Source organism: Malaya genurostris, chromosome 2 (assembly GCF_030247185.1).
Source record: "Malaya genurostris strain Urasoe2022 chromosome 2, Malgen_1.1, whole genome shotgun sequence".
NCBI classification, from domain to species: domain Eukaryota; kingdom Metazoa; phylum Arthropoda; class Insecta; order Diptera; family Culicidae; genus Malaya; species Malaya genurostris.
This window is the reverse complement of record NC_080571.1, coordinates 5,109,248-5,133,582: the sequence shown is the minus strand read 5'-3', so window position 1 is coordinate 5,133,582 and position 24,335 is coordinate 5,109,248. Positions and strand designations below refer to the sequence as shown.

General features: G+C 38.1%; 1 protein-coding gene across 6 annotated transcripts; it reads left to right on the top strand.

The window, feature by feature from the left end:
* Positions 1–70: 70 nt before the first annotated feature.
* Positions 71–22,863, top strand: LOC131427542 (acyl-CoA:lysophosphatidylglycerol acyltransferase 1-like). 6 transcript variants are annotated; one of them, XM_058590825.1, is made up of 9 exons: positions 71–220; positions 285–364; positions 9,516–10,113; positions 10,195–10,403; positions 10,468–10,682; positions 10,743–10,879; positions 10,944–11,224; positions 11,288–11,469; positions 21,615–22,863. In XM_058590825.1, exons 3-9 carry the CDS (start codon positions 10,091–10,093, stop codon positions 21,867–21,869), a joined length of 1,302 nt encoding a protein of 433 aa, XP_058446808.1. In that variant the 5' UTR covers positions 71–220; positions 285–364; positions 9,516–10,090; the 3' UTR covers positions 21,870–22,863. The 6 variants fall into 6 exon arrangements, with proteins under 6 accessions (XP_058446808.1, XP_058446807.1, XP_058446809.1 ...); XM_058590827.1 differs by lacking the exons at positions 71–220; positions 285–364 and adding exons at positions 925–1,081; positions 1,147–1,310; XM_058590824.1 differs by having other exon boundaries at positions 107–364.
* The last annotated feature ends 1,472 nt before the right edge of the window (positions 22,864–24,335 follow it).

Sequence of the window (24,335 nt, the reverse complement as noted above, 5' to 3'; positions counted from 1 at the left end):
TCGACTTCAATGCATCTCACAAACACTGCCACAAGCCACAGTATTGGTAAGGAAAACTTCAGAACTTTGACAGTTTGGTTTTTCCTCTTCTGCAACAGCAGACTGCGCTTAGTTAGTTTGGTTTCTTTCGATCGCTTTGGTGCGTTCTTTCCGGTTGCGGGTGCTTGAAGCGTGTATAAGGAAAATCGGCTTTTTTATCAATATTCATTATTATATGAAAGTAAGCATCTTTTATGTGAAACTAAAGTGTAACAAAAACAAATTGGAGCTTCTCTTTCGTGCAGCTATTACTGTAGTAATTTTACAGTTGAAACAACTATCCCCCTTGGCTCGGTTGGAATTGCTCCCTAATGGCGAAAAGAATGTGAGTAATAACTAATTTCCGCACTCGCGAAATATATACCTGTTAGTTGTATTGTGCTTTGCTTGCGGATTCAGACGAAGGAAAAATCCAATCCAAAGGACTCTTGATGGTTCAGATCAAGGTCGGCTCTGGGAATGCTTGGCCCAGGGTCGAACTTACGGTTGTGAGTGAATAATTAAAAACTACGCCTCCGTGGCTGTTTGAAAACCAAAACTACTCGAAAGATCGAATTCAGTTCTCCTAGCAACTATTCAATATCCAACCGACGGTAGTGTGCAGACAGACGAGAACGATTGTTTTGTCGTCAGCAGTTTTGAGTCGTGCTTATCTCATCTCGCGGAAACGTTTTCTAGCGAACCTTCCATCGAAACCGGACCGGACGAAACGAGCAGCGATTGTGGTGGCGCTGGGCGGGAGGTACGAAAAATCAATAAATTGATATTTTATCCTAGTCTGTCAACTCCGGGGGCCGTTTCTTGTTCGAGTACTGTTTCGGTGGATTGTTTTGAAGTTTCCGGACATCAAGGTTTCTATTTTTTCTAATTCCGTTGCGGCTTTGTAATTTGGTTAATGCGGTAACGAATCGCAGCAGCTGTTCGAATTTTACTTGAATTTGTTTATATGGAAACGCTGCTATGGTGATCGGCGATAGAAGGCATACCGTGTAGGTGTAGGTGATTGGCGAACAGATTGAGTAATACCGTGCGTAGCGGATAGGTAATCAAACTTCAGATCGGAATCTGAATATAATTGTTCTTAATTAAATCAGTTTGTATTTCTAGTTTATGCCGTGGATGTAAAAGCGTTACAAACTTTGCGATTATCGTCTTTGCCTCGTCATGGAAGTGACATCATTGTTGCCTTCTAGACGTGCTTAATTAGTGGAGCAGATTTGCGTTGGCTTTGCAAACCACTATCAGTTGATAACAGTATTATAAATCTTCGGGTAGTGTTCAATGTCTAGTTCCTAGCTATCTTGCAGATGGCGATAAAGTGATAGAACCTTTTTTTTGTATCGCATGTTTCTAAAGCATAGTTGGCCAAGAAAATTGTGTACGTTAAACCGCTTGATGGTTGTTATGGTGTGTTGTTCCTTAATTGCTCAGCTGATACTAGCCAATATATAAACAGTAGAATTAGGCGTGGTGGTCGTCTTTGACACAGATGCTTAACATTGAGCATGATACTGAACTAGCCGTCAGGTTTTCTAGTCCAGTCGGTGTTAGCTTAAATGTCTTTTTAGTAGTTACGTTGAAGATAACAAGTTTTTTTACTCGAATTTCAACTTCATCGCCTGTGTCGGCTTAGCGTTAAACAAGGTAGTATTGCGGTGGTGTTGAAATAAAACACTCGAAACATTGTAATCAATCAGGCGAGAAGGAATGTGACGCGGCTCAGCTGTTCCGCTTTTCCTTCTCGCTTTTCGTCGCGTAACCGCGCACTTTGTTGCATGTGCGTCTATCAGCTAGTGGTGGTACAATCGGATGACTTTATTTTATTGTTTTTGATGTAGTTGTAGAGAGTGGTAGTCATCGGGCATTAGCCTAATCGTTCTAGCACACACGTGTCTGAAATCATAATATAATTTATTTTCCTTGGTGTATTTAGAATAACCCAAAAACGTGACCCTGTTCTTATAATATTGTTAATAGAGCCGTTTCATGGTTTAATTTTTTTTACCCCCTTCCATATACTGATACTAATGCTAGACAATTGTGGTTATCGTGAATACCATTTGAGTAGCACCTCAGGAAGTAACAGCAATGACTAATAGTGTCGAATGATTCTACATGCTTCGATAAGACCTGAGGTTGTTTTTTATCGACAGCTGCCAAAAATGACGATCGATTGCTGATGAGACAATAGACGGGAAGGTCGTATTCGTTTGAGCTTGAATTTGATGGATTTTGATTTGCCAAGCTTGTAGATTTGGTTTGGTGGTCATTTAACATAACATGACCAAATGTTTTAGTTTCGGTCAACCAGCGAGACTCGAGTCCAAAAATCAAGCGTTTCACCGTTCAAAAGTTGTTTAATTTATTCAATTTAAATATTAAAATCCGTTCAGCAAAACTTGGTAGTCGAAGAATATTGTCAATACTGCTTGTGTGATAAGTCATCTGTTTCCGGAGTGGAAAAAATTAAAATCCTGCTTGAACTTGTCATTTTGTAAAAAAAAACCCTATTAATCACTACACCATGAAGTAGTTCACTATGTGAGTAAGCCATGATAAGCACAATTGTCTTGTGTAACAAAAAAAAAAATAGCGCCACATCAGCTACAAGCCTACCAACGAAAGCCTGTCGGTTATGTAGGGTGACGAGCAACAACCTTACCTCCACTTGATGACACTCTGGTGAGACAGAGCTTGAGTGCAGGTTTCCGGATGAGCCGTGTGGAAAACCAATTGAACATGTAACCAAAAAACCAGGCGACAAAAAAAAAACAAACTACGATTGTAAGTTCGGAACATTTAATTGAAAATCACTCGGTTTTTCAGTATCTAGAAATTCGCAGTTTTACTGTTGTGGTTCAGTGGGCGCTTCGGTGGCTAAAACAGGAGGTGTGCCGAAGCGGGCATCGAGCGGCTACTTTCTAACAGTATTGTGAAATAATAGCCTTTTCACTTTTTTTTCTATAGAAAAGGTATTAGAATTGCTGAAAAACCGACTTTAGAACCGAGCCTCGGAGACCCATAGTGTTATTTACCAATCGACTCAGCTCGACGAGATCGGAAAATGTATGTGTGTGTATGTGCACCTTTCAACAAATTTTTTTCCCGCCATTGATCAAGTTACAAGATTTTTTCACCAAAAAAGTTACATTTTTAGCGGTAATCCACTTGTTGTCTATAATTAAACTACATATTAGTTAGCGAATCAAGCGAATTTTACGTCTTTACGGACGAGGAAGGAACCCCTGAATTAACTACAGTTCTTTCACAGAAAGAAAAGTTAATCTTTAATATACAGGGATATCTGTTTAACTTGAATAAAAAGGTATATTTGATCATTTTTATCATGTAGGTTTAAATTAATGAATGATGTTAAATTAGGTTTACGAACGCCATTATTCGTCAGCTTGTCAAAAAAACTGAAAACAGTTGTAAAAGCCGTGCAATCAGTGCAGAAAAATGATGTTCACCTTGACCCCTTAGAGGACATGGAAAAGCGGTACAAAACGGAAATCCAAGGAGTCCGCGGATGTTCCTGCGAAGATTATCCGGGAGGTATCGTCTCTGTATCCTCCAATAATACAGACTCGGGCTTCCAAAGAGTCCCAAAAATGATAATTGGGTTCAATCGGGAGTGATTTGCGCATTGAACAACAAGACGGTGTATTCGTCATCCCGAAAGAACTGAAGAAAACGATGAATGGGCTGATTTTCCTCCAAAAGTATGTCCGTTATGATGAAAGCCACATTATAATTTTTGCTACAGCAGCTAATTTGCAGCATTTGGCCAATTCGAGATATTGACTTGTGGATGGAACATTCGCAAACGGTCCTATGGAGTTAGCGCTAATATATTCCATTCACGGGTCAGTATGCTATGAAGATGTTGAATCCGTTGTGCCACTTGTATTTAACAGTTCGGCTGAAAAGTTCGTATCGTTTAATAGAAACACACATTTTTTTGCCAAAATTCGTTTTTATTATTCAACGTAATTTCCATCAGAGGCGATACAGCGATTATAGCGATCTTCCAACTTTTCGATACCATTTTTGTAGTACAATTTGTCCTTTGCCTCAAAATAGGCCTCAGTTTCAGCGATTACCTCTTCATTGCTTCTAAATTTTTTACCAGCGAGCATTCTCTTGAGATCTGAGAACAGGAAAAAGTCACTGGGGGCCAAATCTGGAGAATACGGTGGATGAGGGAGCTATTCGAAGCCCAATTCGTTCAATTTCAGCATGGTTTTCATCGACTTGTGACACGGTGCATTGTCTTGATGAAACAAAACTTTTTTCTTCTTCAAATGAGGCCGTTTTTTTAAATTTCGTCCTTCAAACGCTCTAATAACGCTATATAATAGTCACTGTTGATGGTTTTTCCCTTTTCAAGGTAGTCGATGAAAATTATACCATGCGAATCCCAAAATACAGACTCCATAACCTTACCGGCCGATTGTTGAGTCTTTCCACGCTTTGGGTTCGGTTCATCGCGTGCTCAGCTGACTGTCGATTGGACTCCGGAGTGAAGTGATGGAGCCATGTTTCGTCCATTGTTATATATCGACGAAAAAAATCGGTTTTATTTCGATATAACAGCTCCAAACACTGCTCAGAATCATCAATTCGTTGTTGTTTTTGATCGATTGTGAGCTCACGCGGCACCCATTTTGCACAAAGCTTTCTCATATCCAAATATTCGTGAATAATATGTCCAACACGTTCCTTTGATATCTTTAGGGTGTCAGCTATCTCGATCAACTTTACTTTACGGTCATTGAAAATTATTTTGTGGATTTTTTTCACGTTTTCATCGGTAACAGCCTCTTTTGGACGTCCACTGCGTTCATCGTCTTCGGTGCTCATATGACCAGTACGAAATTTTGCAAACCACTTACGAATTGTTGCTTCGCCCGGTGCAGAGTCTGGATAACACTCATCAAGCCATTTTTTGGTATCGGCGGCACTTTTTTTCATCAAAAAGTAGTGTTTCATCAACACACGAAATTCCTTTTTTCCATTTTTTCACAATAACAAAAGTAGCTTCACTCAAAATGCAATATCTCACAAACTAATAATCAGACAGCTGTCAAATTTATACACGTATCTTTTGAAGGTTGGTACTAACTGAAAATGGTATGGATTTAATTCTAGTGGCGCCCTCTCATAGAAACGATACGAACTTTTCAGCCGATCTGTTATGCTATTGAGCAACAAAAGTCAAGAAACATATACGTATGCGTTCGAAGCTCTGATTGATGTTTGCCAGTAAGCTGGAATAGTACTTCAGCCTAAATTTATTATATCTGACTTTGAAAAGGCTGTTGTAAATGTTGTGAAAGAAATATTCACCGAGGCGGTAGTGTTTCTATGTTATTTTCACTTTACTCAAAACATCATCAAACATCTCAACTTACGAGGTTTAAAAAACCTATACGCCAAAGATGTTACTATATACATGGCTGTAAAAAAAACTGCAGGTTTGTTACAAATTTGAACAAACCGAATATTTTTTAACACCATTGTTATTCCAGATACTATCATTTCTTTAAATTGCTTACATTTTATGAATGTCAAATTAAATTCCTTAATAAAAAAGTTAGCTACACTGCTTCAATGCATTTGTATTAGATTGCGCTACACAAAATAACAAAACTAAACATTTTCTGTTACAAAAGCAGTTTTTCGGAAAAATAAAAAGTTTTACGACAACCTTTCATATCCATTGCCTTTCGCGTGTTAAATTAAAGGTTACTATTTTGCGTCAATCCTTATTTCGCAATAATTTCTGCAAAGGAAAATGTGTTCGTTGCTAATCAAATGTGTTAGTGAGAGTAAGCTGAAACTGAAATAATTTTTCTAGGACAGTTTTCAGAAAAATTAAGTTGTAGACTATAATTTTCGACCATTTAGGGGTTTTGTTGGTTTGTACAAAAGGAAATATTTTGTTTCTATTTCTTTGAACTGTTTTAAGCACTAGCCGAAGGCGAAACGTGAAGAAATAAGATTTTCTCTTTTTCTTGAATTGCAATTCTAAGCAGAATGAACAGATTAAAATCAGGAAAAAGAGCGCCAATTGTTAAATATCTTCTAAACCAGCAATTATTCCAATCCATGCATTGATTTTGTAAACGCATTTTCATGTGACAGATAGACGTCAGTGGGATAGAGGACGCTAAGTCAATCCAGTTTGGCGTCAATCGTGTTCGTGTCAAAAGGTGTACGTTTATTTTACTGAAATAATATAATATATAACATAAATTCAATTAAGAGACATTGCTCCGAAAACCATTTCCCAGAAACCATTTCGTCGGAAAATTTCTTGCAGAATGAACCATTCCCCAGAAAAGCATTCTCAAGATTATAAAAAGTCAAAGCCTTTTCTCCATAAATTTATTGTCCACGTTTGGCATAACGCCATTCGGTATAATAGTTATTTGGCACAATAGTTATTTGGCATAACAGTCATTCGGCATAACAGATCAACATGCTACTTAATAGAATTTGTTCTAATTTACTGTGATTTTGAAAGGTCTAATGCGGCTACGCCTCATCGTTTTTAATGACCTGCTGTTCGACCTCGCTGTCGCTCGTTCGGACTTAACTGAGGAATAACCCCTAGCTTTGGGTAATCCAGGCAAACGCCCGCAACTAGACAGAGGTGATTTCTGCCGTCGTAGACTGCTCTTCTTGTTGAAAGCATTTGATTACAGCGTAGAACAACACATTATTCGATTTTGGAATGAAATTATTGAATTTATTGTGGTAGCCTTCAATAGCGTTGGATGTTCGAGGTATATCGTATAAAGTATTATGACGAGTACTCCAAACAGCCGGAGGAAATCTAGCTGAAGACATTCGAGTACCATCTTTTTGGTCATACAGTAAACATAAGTTTTAGATATGTAATCGAAGAATGGTGCCATCGAATCGGGGGCATGACTTCTTATGGCAGCCAGATCTTCTGGTACTTCTTGGGGTTCCAAGAGGGACAAGGCCTGGGTCTGCCGAAATGCAAGCTGCATATTGATGCATTTAGCATATTGAGCAACTAGCCTTAGTTTTTGCATACGCTTCCACCAATTTTTAGTTAAGTGAAAAACGCAACCCAATTGGACACTGTCTGGAAATATTCTTCTAACTGCAGATTTGAAATCAGTCAAAATAACTTTTTGCCTTTCTGTATAGAAAGGTATTAGAATTGTTGGAAAAACCGACTTTCGAATTGAGCCTCGGAGACTCATAGTGTTATATACCATTCGATTCAGTTCGACGAGATCGAAAAATGTCTGTGTGTGTGTATATATATATGTGCGCACTTTTCGAAGATATTTGAACGCGCTCAATTTTCTCATAGATGGCTGAACCGATTTTAACAAACTTAGGCTCGTTTGAAACCTACTGTCGGGCCATTGATTAAGTTCGAAGATCAAATGGCTGTGACTTTTGGTTCCGGAGATATGATGGTATAAATGACGTAACCGACAAAACGTGTTGTATTTTTATCGCGCAAGTTTCGCAGAGATGGCTGAACCGATTTTAACAAGTCTAGGCTCGTTTGAAAGCTATTGTTATGCCATTGATCAAGTTCGAAGATCAAATAGCTGTGACTTTTGGTTCCGGAGATATGATTGTATAAGTGACGTAACCGACGAAAAGCGTTGTATTTTTACGCGCTCAATTTTCTCAGAGATGGCTGAACCGATTTTAACATACTTATGCTCGTTTGAAAACTACTGTCGGGCCATTGATCAAGTTCAAAGATCAAATGGCTGCGACTTTCTTTCCAGAGATATGATGGTATAAGTGATGTAACCGACAAAACACGTTGATTTTTACCGCTCTTATATATAAGGGTGCCAAAATTTTCTGATCACCTCTATTTTCGTAAAGCTCTAGTGCTCAAAAGTTTTAGGCACCTCGAAAAAAGCCCTCATGCAAAATTTAAGCTAAATCGGACATGCGTAAGGGGTGCTTCCCGGCGGTAAAGGTTTGACAATTTTCGTTCTTGAAAAAGCACCATAGGGGGGAGTACATGAAATTCTAAGCCTTTTGGCATCAAAATTTTTTTTCGATTTCATACACAGCGCGATATCGCTGACGTTGACAAAGTCTGCGTTGCGCGGTTTTTGATATTGCTGTTTGCACCTGAAATAAAAGCTTTTAATTGATTTTGATTGAGCTTGAATAAATCATAAATCAAAGATAGTTAAACATTTTTTTGAGATTTGTTCTAGCATGATCCACTATTTAATTTTTTAATTGTTTTTGTATCATCTGAGCATGTGCACCTACTTCAGTTTGAAATTCTGTAGCACACAGTCTAATGGTTTTTTCTGTGTGTTCGGAGCCCTCATTCCAGACCCTGTCAGCTTAGAGCGAAATCGATCTTCAGTTCAGCACCGCCATCGCACGGCATCACATTCAACATATCATGTCAATTGTATGGGTGCGCAGTGCTGCTGTTTTGGAGCGCACGAATTTGACATTTCTCTCCTTTACTTCTATGTACGAAATTCGATGCAGACTCGCCTGAGGGCGCCATGTTAGCAAAAAAGGATGTTGCCAATGATTTGTTCGAGAAATGTGAGAGCTGGATATCTTGTTTATATAATGTCTTTGCCTCATTCGCTTTGCGTTTCACGGCACAACGATAGCCAAAACCAAAAAATGACTCGTCTATGATTAAAAGTAATATCACACTGCACGGTTCTCTTAAGACTTAAGTATTATTTCAATTATTTGTGTCGCCAAGTCTATTGTGATAAAATTAACAATCAAAAGGATCTATTGTCTTAACTACTTACATCACTTGAAGCCTTTATCATTAGAAGATTCAAAGTAAGACGACAAGTAACTGGAACAATGTATCCAAACATTCTATTGTTAGTACACGCACAATAGATCGAAGTAATGACTAAAAGTTAGCTTGCTACTCTGGACTATATGCGGAAACTAATACACAGTTTAATGAAGCTATATTTGAATTGAAATAAATGTAGCTAAATGATTTCATACCCGTTATCTTGTTTGATTATTTTTTTGATTAAACTCGTTATTCTCCGAAGCCTCTTTTCCAGACTAGTAAATAATTGCCTTGAAAATTACAGTTAATGAGCATTCCCGAAATTAGTTCGTTCAGGAAAATTAGTTTTTCTGGTGATCTGTTCCGGTAAACGTTATTCTGGGGAATGTGATATCTGGGAAATGAATTCTAGGAAATGGTTTTCTGGGGAATAGTATACAACCTAATATTAATGCTAAGCTGACATAATACAAACATTCAATAATCCGGGATTGGTAACTGATGCTTCGAGATGGTTATCATACTAGCATTCATCGAATCAGCAATATTATCTCGTTCGTCTGAATCCGTCGGTTGCATGATTCAACCGTTGTTTTCTTTCATTCATCGAACGATGGAACAGTCAATGTTTACAATGGATCTTCTTTTTCTCTGTGTTGCTTTGCTTTTTTAGGTGACTTGTCCGACTACCGGAATCACTTTTTTTCAGACGATAGCCTTTTGACCTGCATCGGACGGGTTTTTGGCAGCAGCAGCAGCAGCAGAGGAAAACGGTCGTGTATTCCGACGAAACGACGGGGTAGGGTGGCGCAAAGGGGGAATGGTTCATAGTAAATCCCAGATAGTCGGTACGAAGAATGCAGCTCTGCTTGGATGCCAACACGGACGCGCTCTTTAGTCTCATGCGAACGTCGACGGAATCAGCGAGCGGAATCAGCGAACGACACAATAATCAAGAAACGTTGTATTATCATCACATAAGAAATAGTCTCGGTAGTTGGAATCAGCTGTAGACGAGGATTTCATGAGGATATGCCAAGCCGATATCGTAGAGTACTTTGCAGAAACGTTAGTAAGGTCAGGTACGCCTAGTTAATCAGCGAAGAACGATAAGCAAGCGAAGTAATCACACGGGAGCTAAAGAATCCGGGATCAACTGAACTACGTCCGCGCACGGTGAGTGGACTTCGGTCATCGAACTGTGGAACAGTACATTATCGTTACGGTGTGTTGGTCCATTTTATAGCGATGCCCTCCAGTACTGGATTAATGTAAGAATCGACGAATGTGCTGCTAATTAGGTTATTAAAATGATTAATCCGTGTTGCTTTATTTCTTTTGACGTCTGACAGTGACGTGATTAAATACCCAAGGGCACTGTTCCGGACGGTGTTTGTATTGGTTAACAACATTTACTGCGTCCCAACCTATCTAATATGGATGCTACTGTTGTTGCCACTTAAGAAGATCCACGAAAACTACTACTTCCGAATCGAAGGAATTCTTTTCCATTGGTTGCTGGCGAATGTCACGATGTGGTCCAGTTCAGCAGGTTACGATTGTAAGTGGTTTGAGTCTGCTTAACGATTTTCGACAACTTCTAATGATTTGATTAATTATTTTAGTGGTCGAAGTAGGAGACGATATAACTCCGGCGCTGGACGAGCGGACACTAGTGTTAGCGAATCATCAGAGCACTTCGGATGTCCCTCTGCTAATGGCGGCTTTCAATGCGAAAAAGAATGTGCTGCCCAACATCATGTGGATAATGGATCGGCTGTTTAAGTACACCAATTTTGGCGCCGTTAGTTTGTTGCATCAGGATTTCTTCATTGCTTCAGTAGGAATTTTCCAAATTACCTCGAAGCAGTCGATTTTATTTTTTTTTTTTCATTTTCAGGGCAAATCGAACAGAGACAAATCATTATTGGAACTGAAGAAACACCTCAAACAATCATACATTCCACGTCAGAGACGGTGGATGGTTTTATTTCCGGAAGGTGGATTTTTGCGGAAGAGAAAGGAAGTAAGTCAGAGGTGAGTATCGTCCCCCCTCTGGAGTGCAAAGGCATTCAAAAATAAACACATTCTACAATTTCAGATACGCAGAGAGAAACAACCTACCAGTATTAAACAATGTGACCGTACCTCGGGTTGGTGCCATGAAGGCTATCATTGATGTGCTCGGTTCACCGGATTCCCCTTGTCGGAAAACTAGCACGGATTCAACCGGGTCGACGATTGTAATAGAAGATCATCAGTTTGGGCAGTCAGCAAATCCGAATTCGAGAATGACTGAACAACAGAAACCAACACAGGATGGCACAAACAATAACAGCAGTACCATAATCAATAGTGAAGCAATAATTACCGATGACTGTGGTGAGTGGCCGCTTCGGAATCATTACCTTCCGCAAAACTTATCTGTTAATATTTTTTCAATAGATAATTTTAAGGATTCACCATTTACCAAGCTGAACGGGAAACTGAACGACTGTTTAGAGTACATTCTGGACATTACCATCGGTTATCCCAACGGAAAACCGCTAGATTTACCAAACATCGTGCACGGGCTTAGAAAACCGTGTCAGACTTATTTATTCTATAGGCTATACCATAATTCGCAGGTAAGTGACAGGAATTTATGTAGTTTTACCAAGGGGAGACAGTCCAAAGCAAATTATTTGTAAATTTATTAAAAACAAGATCTTCTCCGCAATCGACGGGATATTGCAGGTTCTATACTGAGCATCGCAGCCATTTTGGCTGCCAGGTTCTCTACTAGTAGCCATACCCTTGGTCATCTCGCAGATTCCATCTACAGTAGAAAAAGCAACTTCCAAAACTCTACGATGAGCACCAATTATACCAGTATTGTCGGCATTATTAGGAAACATTTGAGGCTCATTGATGATCAGCTTGTTTCTTTGCCGAATCTTCATATCGCACCTTTAAGGTCTGAGGACAGAGGGCCACGTGTTGCGTTTTAAATCGACCACGTGGCTCGCTCAATTCCCTTTGCGCATCGTATTTCTCTTGTACTCTCTCGTATATGAGCAAACTGTACCGGGTTGCCAGCATACATTTTATTATTTTGATGAGAAGTTTTATCACATTATTCTAAAGTATGGATTGGACAGTACATGATTCCAATGAACAATGAAAAAATATTCAACTTTCACAAAGATTGAATGTCTGTGTGTTTGGCAGCCTTTTATTTCTCTCTCCTTTTTCAGAATGCTATCAGGAAACCGAAGCGAAAAAAAAAATGGCGGATGCATTAAAACTGACTTTGTTTCACAGCAAAATACAAGATTTTATTTTTATCGCGATAACATATATGTTTTTATGTACTAATCGCATCTAAACTAAATTATCTAGACTTTGTCACGGTAGATTTATGATACAAGCCTTCAAAGCCGAGATATTCGATGAACAAGTAGAGGTATGCATGTCCGAGCGTTCCAATTTTCAGCAGTTCTTCAGTCAGAAAAAAATAACTACCGCTAAACTCAATGAATCATTCTGAAAATTTCACAGAATATTCTCAACTAAATTTCGAAGACATTGTCAGGTGGGTTTTTCTATATTCTGCACCGTTTCCAAGAAAATTTAATTTGAAACGGGAGAATAGCAAAAAACCTACCACTTCACGGTACTGTCCCCAGCCCTTAAGTGTTCTGTTTAAAAAATAAATTGGAGAGTCCATCACCCTGCTTCAATCCATTCAATGAATCGGATGATATATATCTTGATCGTCACATGGATGAGTTGAATCAACTTTGTCGAAAAGTCATGTTCTTGCACAATTCACCACCGATCGTCATATTTCACACGATTTCTAAATAAATAGTACTATGAAATGGACATCAGTTGAACAAAAAATTCGATTCAAAACCATCCTCGATATAAAAATAAATTGGAATACATTAATTTCAATGAATATGACCGTTTATTTATATTGACGTTTAGTTTTAATTTTAATGTATATTGAAAAATGAAGCACAGTGAAGTAACTTTATATTAAATTTCTGCTCCAAATATGCACTGTTAGTGTTGGTGAGAGCAGCGCTGCATATTATTTTTAAGAACACAAAAGAGTTGGTTGATAATACAAATGCTGGAGCATTTGGTGTATGATAATATAACAATAAAATGCGTGAGTGGTTCAACGTTACATACGTTACATTCCAATGTTTTAACATTTCCTGCAAAGCTCTTTTTAATAAACCAAAAATAGTCGTTTTAGTAAAAAAAAAAAAGTGTTAAAACGAATGCTCTATTTTTTATACCTGGACTGCAATATCTTGCAAAAGTTTTTGCCTAAAGGTAACTCGGTCGATATCACAAATAACGCGTGATATGAAGATAAACAATTTTATTAATGTACGTTTTTCCTAAGTAAATGGTCAAAAAAGCACTCTATATTTTGTTCTCTCATTCACTCAATTTGAAAAACCCACGCTACACACTTCGTATCTTTATATTACTTGATTTAAACTTTCCAAAAAGTATATGTATGTGCCATTTTGTCTGCGACCCTACTTCCTATTAGTAGTTAAAGTTAGTGTATATAAAAGTTTAAATGTTAAATAACTTTTTAGGGAAAAGTCAAACCGTGCACAGTCTTCAACAAAAATGTATAATTTTACGTTTTTAGTAATTGTCTCGAACATAGTAGACACTGAAAGTAATTGCGAAAAAAGTTATGTACAAAAAATTGATTTTAAGTGGTTTAAAAAAAAAATGCTTCATATATCCGAAACTATATGCGTTGGACTTTTAGCTTCTTCGGCAAAGTTTTTTCTCGTTAGAAGTTCTAAAACTTTGTAGAAGACATCATTTTTCTATCTCTTAGGGGAATAAAGTTGTTGAAATTGAACTTTACTACGATAGGCTTTGCACATTTTTTATTGTGATCAAATCACGAGGTATATTTTTGTGAATGAGTTCTCCAAAGGAACTATGTATATCGGATCAATGGTTTAACAGCTAGAGAATTAAGTTTACGTTTTTGTCGATTCAAACCACTGTGCTATGATAACAATCTCCATTTTTTTATAACGCTCATCGACTCATGCTCATGACATTTTCATTTGAAATGTAATCAAATACGGTTGCATTAATTCTTTAGTCATTTGGACAGGGTGGCAAGTGACCGGGAAAATCGGGAAAACCGGGAAAAAGTCGGAAATTTTGTTTCACCGGGAAAAAGTCGGGAATTTTTGACAAATCCGGGAAAAAATTTACTAGCCCTGATCTTAGTAACGATTTTCAGCATCATGATTTTTCTGATACAAGAACTGAACAGTTGGAGGCAATACTCAAGGCAATATTTTGTGTTTGAACGGGAATTTCGGAACAAGTTTTGAAACATCTTATTGTCCCACACAGGTTCAATGGTGCACAATCCATAGGAAATGGGGCCAACATCCCGTGTCTCATTTAACGGTTTTTCTATGATTTTGCCATCAATTTTAAATCAATAAGAGCTTTCTTAGTTGTCATCAATAACAGCACAATGAATACTCATAATAAAAAACAAGGATAATTTTAATGCTTCTGCTGGATTTCTACTTAATTGCAGAATATGTATGTATAATGGTAAAAGTTACATTAGGTAACATGTTTAATAAATTTATTAAGAAGGAGCCTTCATATTTTTAAGTGTCAGCCAATGATGCCTCTAATTTCATCAAAATTTGTCTCAGCAATGTCAAATTGTGAGAATACTTGTGTTCTAATCTTGGTATTGATTTGAGGATTCACGAAATCGACAAAGCTGTCAACTTTCACCTTATTCACCGTTTGCAAGGAGTATTTGATTTCCTTCTTTGACAGCTAAAAATGTTTTTTCAGAGTTTGTTTGATTTGTTCGGTGAATCTATGTTTTATTTCTTTTATAATTTGTGGCTCTCATTATATTTTCGAAGAAACACAAAGTTTCAGTAGAATGAAGGGTCTTTCGGTTCAACTATTACGTTTTAAACGGTTCATTGATATGAACGGTTTTTCCCATCACTATAATACACTCCTAATTTGGACAAGTTTCAATAAGGACTGATTTTCCAGATAGCACTAAAAAGATAAATTCAGTTGTAGGCGTGCAAAAGGTTGATTTTATTTTAATTTTAATGGAAAAGCTTTAAATTTAATTTTTCGTTATTAGGTTTTAAAATGCCTGATGATATTTTTTGCAACCTAAAGGGTGATTTTTTAAGAGCTTGAGAACTTTTTTAAACAATAAAACGCATAAAATTTGCAAAATCTCATCGGTTCTTTATTTTAAACGTTAGATTGGTACATGACATTTACTTTTTGAAGATAATTTCATTTAAATGTTGACCGCGGCTGCGTCTTAGGTGGTCCATTCGGAAAATCCGCTTTTTTATCGACAAATTTTGTTCAGCGATGAGGCTCATTTCTGGTTGAATGGCTACGTAAATAAGCAAAATTGCCGCATTTGGAGTGAAGAGCAACCAGAAGCCGTTCAAGAACTGCCCATGCATCCCGAAAAATGCACTGTTTGGTGTGGTTTGTACGCTGGTGGAATCATTGGACCGTATTTTTTCAAAGATGCTGTTGGACGCAACGTTACAGTGAATGGCGATCGCTATCGTTCGATGCTAACAAACTTTTTGTTGCCAAAAATGGAAGAACTGAACTTGGTTGACATGTGGTTTCAACAAGATGGCGCTACATGCCACACAGCTCGCGATTCTATGGCCATTTTGAGGGAAAACTTCGGAGAACAATTCATCTCAAGAAATGGACCGGTAAGTTGGCCACCAAGATCATGCGATTTGACGCCTTTAGACTATTTTTTGTGGGGCTACGTCAAGTCTAAAGTCTACAGAAATAAGCCAGTAACTATTCCAGCTTTGGAAGACAACATTTCCGAAGAAATTCGGGCTATTCCGGCCGAAATGCTCGAAAAAGTTGCCCAAAATTGGACTTTCCGAATGGACCACCTAAGACGCAGCCGCGGTCAACATTTAAATGAAATTATCTTCAAAAAGTAAATGTCATGTACCAATCTAACGTTTAAAATAAAGAACCGATGAGATTTTGCAAATTTTATGCGTTTTATTGTTTAAAAAAGTTCTCAAGCTCTTAAAAAATCACCCTTTACAAAACACCAACAATAATTGAATTTGATGTGAAAGCGGCGCTTGAGAGCATTATTGGAAAAAGCATGAAGTCAAAATGTGTTGATTTTTCGAGAAAATTGCAATAATTTGGATGCTTCATTCCTTCGTGAAATACAAGATTGAACACTTTCAACATATGTTTCCATATGTTTCCAGATATGTTTCTTGTTTTAATCCTATTGTTACATCGAAGTTACTGGCGAAGTAACAGATGGATGAGATTTTTGTCTTTATCTCTATTGTCTTGACTAGAGGCGACCTATCGCACCTACTACACACTTATGCTAATTTAAAAATATTATTTTCAATTTGAATGTGTCTTTGCTCATATTAAAATCTAATAGATGATACACGCTATTGAAACGATGACAACAAACGCTCATTGAGTTGTTCTGGCCATACTGTGTGTGATGAAATGAGCGACGAAGAAATTCCGTTCTCCGCCATGATCTTCCCGGAACGTTAAAATTAATTCTTTCCAGTAGTATGGGTCAATCGATTTTATCATTTAATAGGTCGAACACAAAGAGTTGTTGAATGAGTACTCGTCTGTTCTGTTGATGAGTCTGTTTGTTGATGAGAGCACAGAGATTCTCGTAACGAGGTAGTTGAGGACGATTTATCCAAGGTAGTCTTCGAAGTGTGAATCGGACGAAGCACTTCCAAACCCTTTCGATCCGATCGATTTGAACACTGTGATACGGAGCCCAAACTCCTTACTCCAGAATAATGAGTACTAGTGCGATATAAACTGTCTTGATTAGTCCCAAAACTGCATAGGCCTTCGCAGTAACGAATGAAAACTGTTCGATGAAACGAAACTTGCAAACGAGAATGATGCTTACCTTACCTTACCTAACAGCTATAGGCTTGAGGTGTCCTTTGCTGTATCAAGCATACGTCTCCACATAACTCGGTCCATGGCTACTAGTCGCCAGCCACTCAAGGCACGAACGCTTCTGAGATCACCCTCCACTTGATCGATCCACCTTGCTCGCTGCGCTCCTCTTCTTCTTGTACCAGTCGGATTAGATTCAAGAACCATTTCCACTGGGCTGTCGTCCGACATCCTCATGACATGCCCAGCCCACCGTAGGCGTCCGATTTGATGCCCATGTCTTTAATAGACGAAACTCGCTCAACAGAAGCCATAATCATTGAGTATTTGAATATAATTGAAGACTGTGCCCGTGAGAAACTTTTCACATTGCAAAATTGTGTACAAATGGTGCACAGAGCGCGAGCTGTCACTGAGAAAGATAGTAAAAATGGAAGGAGTAAGTGAAAAAGCCGTGCAAAATGCAATCAGGAAGTTCGGTGAGGATAACACTTTCGAGAATAAACCGAAAACGGGTCGAAAAAAGGTCCTGCTAACCCTCAGTTGTATAAACGTATACTGAAGGCGTTCGAGCAAAAGAAGGAGGTTTCAGTTCGGGATGTGGCCAAAAAAGTGGGCACTTCGAAGTCAAATGTTCCTCGTGCTAAAGAACGTTTGAATCTTCGAATTTATAAGAAGCAGAAACAACCAAAACGTAGTCCGAAACAAGAAGCATCGATCAGGCCGAAGGTTCAAGAGCTGTACAATACGATTCTTGCTGGAAATTTGAACTGCATAATCATGGACGACGAAACCTACGTGAAACTCGATTACAAATCCTTGCCGGGACCACAATATTATACGGTGCGAGAAGGTCAAGTGTTAAACCAGTCCGAGACATCGATTGAAGTCGAAAAATTTGGTACGAAAGCTATGATCTGGCAAGCAATTTGTAGTTGCGGTAAGATTTCGAAACCCTTCATCACCACTGCTTCAATGAACAGCGAAATATACATCAAGGAATGTTTACAACAACGACTTCTACCCATGATTCGAAGCCACAAGGATCCTGTTGTCTTCCAGATCTTGCTTCTTGCCACTACTCGAAATCAACGGTAGAATGGTATACTACCAAAAATGTCACTTTCGTCCCAAAAGACATGAATCCACCAAATTGCCCACAACTTCGACCAATTGAGGAATTTTGGGCATTAACGAAGGCACATCTTAGTAAACATGTCTCGGCAGCCGAAACCATTCAACAGTTCGAAAAAGATTGAAAAAAGTGTCAAAACTTGTCGCCAAGATGTTTGTACGGAATTTAATGAGGAACGTTTGCAAAATGGTGCGCCTGCTAGTCTACAATGGCTAAGTAGCAATAATATTCTGTTGTTGAGAACAATTTTCTGTTGTTGTAGTCTAATATTATCAGTATATCGAATAAAATTTGAATATCTAACACTTGTGCATTATTTACAGTAAAATCAAAGTGCGTCCATACTTTCTGGGACAGTCTTTAGAGCACACAATTCACAAGGCTTGTAATGTTGCGATAAATGTTGAGATCATCAGTATACATTACTTTAAATGACGATTATTCACTGTAAAGATCGTTCACGAATAACACGAAAAGAAGTGCTCCGAGATGGCTCCCTTGCGGTACACCCGAAGTAACGTGAAATGAATCCGAGAGTACAGATCCGATTCGTACATAGGCACTACGACCCGTGAGATATGACAGAATCCAATTGATTAACCAATCAGGAAACTGATTGATGAGGAACACGGTCGAATACTTTGTAAAAATCAAAATACACCGCATCGATTTATTATCGTTTTTCATGTTTGTCAATCAATGAAGAAACGTAGCTCAATAAATTGGTGGTAGTAGATCGCTTTTTGACAAACCCATACTGGTCAGTGGCAATAATGTGTTTACTGATGGGTAAAGAACATCCAACACCCTGCGTTCAAATACTTTTAGTAAACAACTTAGAATCGAAATTCCTCTATAAGTGGTGACGTCGTGCACGTTTCCAGTTTCGTGAACAGGAAGTATTCCACTTTGCTGGAAAGTGCTAAAAAAAACGTACTTCCAAGCAGATACCCTTACGGAAAAATACTTCAATTCTCAACTCTCGATGTTCTTTTGGACATGGGATTTCTATTTAAAGCTTGAGTGAGTTAAAAAATATTGAACATTGACTACTTGGGCCTGTTTTAAAAACCGGAATTTTTCATCTCGCGCTCCGGAAAAAAACCGGGAAATTGAAATCGCTAATTCAATTTTGAAAATTCAAAGCGAAGGCCAGACAAAAGAAAAACAGCAAATAAATTTGGTTTTGATGAAATCTGTCCAAATTTTTGTTCCAATAATATGATAAAAAAAGAACCGAAATTTTATTAAAAAACGCAAAATTTCAATTTTTAATAAATTTCTTTATTATCGCCTTCAAAGTACTCTCCTTCTGCGGCAATACATGCATGCCAACGCTTGATCCAATTTTCCATACAAGTTTTATAGGCCGCCGAAGGTATGGCCTTTAGTTCACGCAGCGAATTCTCTTTTATGGTCTCTATGGTCTCAAAACGCGTTCTCCGCAATGGCAATTTGAGTCTGGGGAAGAGGAAAAAGTCACACGGGGCCATATTTGGAGAGTACGGTACTTGGTTGTTGAGTTTTTGGCCAAAAACAGCGACACAACCAACGCACACACGACGCTGTTTTTGAATGAAATTCAGCTTTTTTGGCACCAGCCGAGAAGCGACGCGTTTCAAACCCAAAACATCAGTTAAAATGTGTTCGGCTGATCCATAAGAGATGCCCAACAACACAGCAATCTCTCTAATCGGTAACCAGGGTTTGGAATATTCATTCACCGGTGAATGAATATATAGTTTCCATTGCATTGTGAGCGAACAATTCCACCGCTCACAAAGAGGACGCTTTTCCAGCCAAAAATAACTGCACAAACAAAACGCTAGTGGAAGCAAATATATTCCACATATGCACAGATGGTATAGTGTGCTGGTATTAGAGTCTTCATGAAGCACAGTAGCCGTGAATATAGTTTGCTCTCTCGTGGTCCTGAACGTCGTTCTTCTCACAAAAAATTCATTGCAAGCTAACGATCTTCACGGGGCTAGTAAGTGATGAAGATTATATACTCAGTTTTCGCTAACAGGCTGATGACTGGCTCTCCGACGCGAACGGCTGTTAATGATGACTTTATGCCACGAAAACTGTTGCATATCATTTATTCAACTCGTGTCAAGTTAGTAGAGGGTAAGAATTCTTAGTTATACTTGAATATTATAAACAGAAGTAACAGGAGCGAAGCAATTCGCAATGGCGATCTGGTGATCTCACCAAATACTGCAAACAAACAAACGCTTCGTTTGCTGGCTGTTAGAGAGAAACTAGCTCCTGAACTCTTGTTACTTGTGTAAATCAAATTCCTGCTGAAGTGTTTAATTGGGTTTAATCATAGTAGTGCATGAGTAGGATGAAAAATAAGTCTTTTAATCAGTATTCCGCGTTGAACATTTTTTCATTGAATTTTCATTGTGTATTGCTATAAGCTTCGAGAGCTGTAAGAAACACATGTTACCATTACAGCAAAACCTTTACTCTAATAAACGCTCGAGCGGTGGCAGTGCACACCTGTATGTATGTGAATCGCGTTCAGACCTCGAAGAAACATGCGACAGTTAAGAGCCAGTCATCAGTCTGCTAGCGAAAACTGAATATTCAATCTTCATCACTATCTTGCACCGTGAAGCTAATTTGTTTGCAGTGAATTATGGGGCTAGAGCTTCTCTCTTACCGAGAGAAGGAGAAACAGTAGTAGGGGTGAATATTGTTCGCTCTCTTCTATTCTCGTGCATGGACAGCCACTTCAATAAAGCAACAAGGCTCACGCTTCCTCAAAAGCGACATGGTTCATAAAGCAGGTATACTCATCTTCACTGCTTCATTCATCCAAACCCTGTCGGTAACAGATGTTGTTGAGCGGCCAGGGATCTCATCATGATACAAGCTTGTACGACCACCTTTGAAGCGTTTATACCACTCGTATGCCTGTGTTTTTCCTAAACACGATTCATCAAAGGCCTTTTCTAACATTGTCAACGTTTCGGAACACTTAAATCCATTTGCAACACAAAATTTGATGCACGCACGTTGTTTTAAATTTTCATCCATTATAAAAATCGCCACACGAAAATTTTTCAACTTCTTTGTATAGACGCCAAACAAAAACTAATCGTGCGATATGCGTCAAAATTTGACAGAATGTGTATAAAAGTGTTGCCAACGTTGAAAGAATAAAAGTTTACCGATTGGACAAGCGCGGGAATTTTAACATGAAAATTCCGGTTCTCTTTTGATCATAAGGTATATTCAAATCAGTCACCGTTTTCAACTTCTTCAACAGCTGCAAATACCTAACCAAACCATAAGGTTTTTTTCTTCATAAATTTATCGACACAAACGAATTTGTTTATTTATTTATTGTAAAATCAACAGACACAATGTGGTCCTATTGATTCATTCTAATACAATTACCAGTTATGTTCACGGAGGTTATTGTTTTCTAAAAGAATAAAATTTAAAATACAAGCAATACAAAATGTTGTCGGATTAAATACCTACAGCTTGGTTAACTTTCTACGTTCGGTGTGCTTGAACAGTATTAGCATATATTTTTAGTAATCAGTAGATAAAATTTAGAATAATGGCGATTTCATTTTTTTCTAAAATTACGTACAAACAAGATGTTCAAACTGGATCACTTTCCCACAGGTTCCCCGGGATACCGAATCGCTCACACAGTGGCTGTACGATCGGTTCATCGAGAAGGAAAAGCTACTGGAAGAGTTCTACAGGACGGGAATGTTTCCGTGCGGCTCGGAGGGAGCCTTGGTACATCAGGATTTGCTGCGGTTCTTATTGATCCATCTGTTCTTCATTACCTCCACCTACGTTCACTATCAGCTGATATTGATGCTGATCAATTACTCGAATGTCATGTACGTGTATTTGCTTAGCAACAGTTAAGCCGATGTCCCCCGGTTCAAGTAGAGTTTAATGGAAATGAATCAAAGACTAACTTAATGTATTAGTAACTGAAACTGGTCACAACACAGAGGCAAAGCACAAGTTCTGTTGTCTGAAGGCACGTTCAGAAACAGAAAAAAAAGTCAGCATAATAAAAATGCATGCAAAAAACACAAGCAAAGTAATCTTATGAAAACAACAGGCACACATAAAGACACAAAAACAGAAATCTGAATGCAGCTGCGAAGTATTTAAAATAGGTACCTAATTTTTCCACTATCCTTTAATGTGTAAACCCTAAATGAAGCTGTTCATTCAAACATAAGTTATTAGAATTAACGTGTGAGGCCAACCAATTTCTTTTACAGTCGTGTAAGCATCAACTTGTTTGAAATACAAAAAAAAACGCAAAGCCATTAGCTTATAGAATGTTGCAAAAAACAAATGGCATCATGAATCGAACACAAAGGCACTGGTTCTAAAGTATACTCGTAGGATAAAAGACAAAAGACAAAGATTAGTTGGTTGTCACCCAAATAAGCTGTTGCAAACAGTGTTGAAAGACCGATGCCTAATTTTTTAAATTAAATGATAAACTGTAAATATATTTTAAACTTGTTTACCTCTTACTATTCAATCGGATCGATATAAAACTTAAAACTGATAATGATGCCTGCTAGCAAAAAGGTAAATTTATCTTTTGAATTGTTTCAATTGTGTGCGTGTATGATTGATGGAATGGGGCTTGATGTTTGAAGATATTTGGTTCGCACAATGTAAAGAATAATTGTAGCACAAAACGATTGGATCCAAGGCAGACCCAACAAGAAGAATGATTGAGGCGATTGCTCGCCAGAGTTCGATTCTCTGTTCAGGTTAATTTTTCTCTAGTGCTGTTAGTATGCTAAGCAACAGTTATCAAATAAGAAATGTTCCTTTTCGTTTTGCTTTAAGAAAGTAAATAAACCTGGAAAATAAATCATCATTTCATCCATTGCTGCGGTTTTATTTTTATCGAAATAAATAAATCTGACAAATCTTTTGCCGTGCCACTTGAGCCAATTCGTTCTCATTCCTGATTCCAATAGAAACATTCTGAATGACTTTTCACACTTTTCCGATCCGGATCCGGTGAACGGACGCTGATATTTTTCGACACTTACAATGCCTGTATTCACACTTGTCCGGCATCGTTTCGTGTAGGTACTCTGCCGGATAAGTGTGACACATGTACCCATGTGAAAATATGTTGGATTGTAAATTTGCGAATGAACTTTTAAACCTCCCATTGGTTAGTGGGCTCAATTAGCGTTACAATTTGATAAAGATATGCGTTACAGCTTTTAGCTTCATAATTGAATGAAATGAATAAGATATGGAACGATTTGAATAAGACGTTGATTGCATTACGCTCCAACATCCGGGGTTAGAGTGGCCGGTAGGGCTTAATTGAGTTCTTTTTTTATGTTTTATTTTCATACTACCGGCCCTTATTACCAGTGTGAAGTGGAAATTAAGTAGAGTAAACGTATCCCAATTGGGTTTCACACGATGACAACAAATGAACGGTTAATCGAGTCCATCTTTGACGTTTATTGGTGGATTGTGTACCATGGTATACTGTGGAATGAGATAGAATATTGTAGAATAGAAAAGAATAATAATGACTGAACCAATGAGCAAACCACTGATAGCTGTTAAACGATGTTCATCCAATTCATTTTGTGAGGATGTGTCGTTTGGGACCTGATGGGTGAGATGATGTGTGACTCTACTGTGGTGACTCTACTAATGAGATGACCATTGGCATACTAATTTTAGTTAGAATTCATTAGAATAGAGTGGACGGTGATGGTGGAGTGGATGGAAAATTAGAAAATAATATTATTTTATTACCACACAAAATGGAATGTTGGTAAGAACAAAAACACCACTGCATACAACTAACTTGTACACTTAAGGAAACAAAATAAAAAAAAAGTACGGAGTGGAAAAAAGTAGATCGACAACAAAAGACACTTACAAAACACAACTGAATAGAACCACTGGAATTAAGGTAAAACAGAATGTAAAGTATGACCAAAGGTAAGAAAACCAACATAAATAAATAATAAAAACTGTTGGGTAGTAACATAATTTCCTCAAATTGAAAGAGGCGAACTCTTACTCGTCTGTTCGTTTCCTAGTGACATTATTGCGAATAATGTAATACTTCATGAGACTCCGGCGAATATTTTCATAGTGTATTTACCGCATGCACGGGCCGGGGGGATTTCAATATTACGGGCTCCATCGTTCGTTTAGCGAGCAAAAAAAAGACTTCACTCCATCTCTGGATTGAATGAGCAAACGAGCAAAAACAAAATGGTCTTAAGGAATTGACCCCCCCATCCCTTTCCTCTCGGTGGCCCTGTACCGAAAACCAGTGATGTCACGTATGAAGACGTATCTCTGAATTTATAGATT

What these genes read in the sequence shown, in the direction of transcription:
- LOC131427542 (XM_058590825.1), top strand. Translation starts at nt 10,091, where the DNA reads ATGCCCTCCAGTACTGGATTAAT. An exon ending in AATAATTACCGATGACTGTG is followed by an intron (nt 11,225 to 11,287) that starts GTGAGTGGCCGC and finishes TTTTTTCAATAG; the next exon opens with ATAATTTTAAGGATTCACCA. An exon ending in GGCTATACCATAATTCGCAG is followed by an intron (nt 11,470 to 21,614) that starts GTAAGTGACAGG and finishes ACTTTCCCACAG; the next exon opens with GTTCCCCGGGATACCGAATC.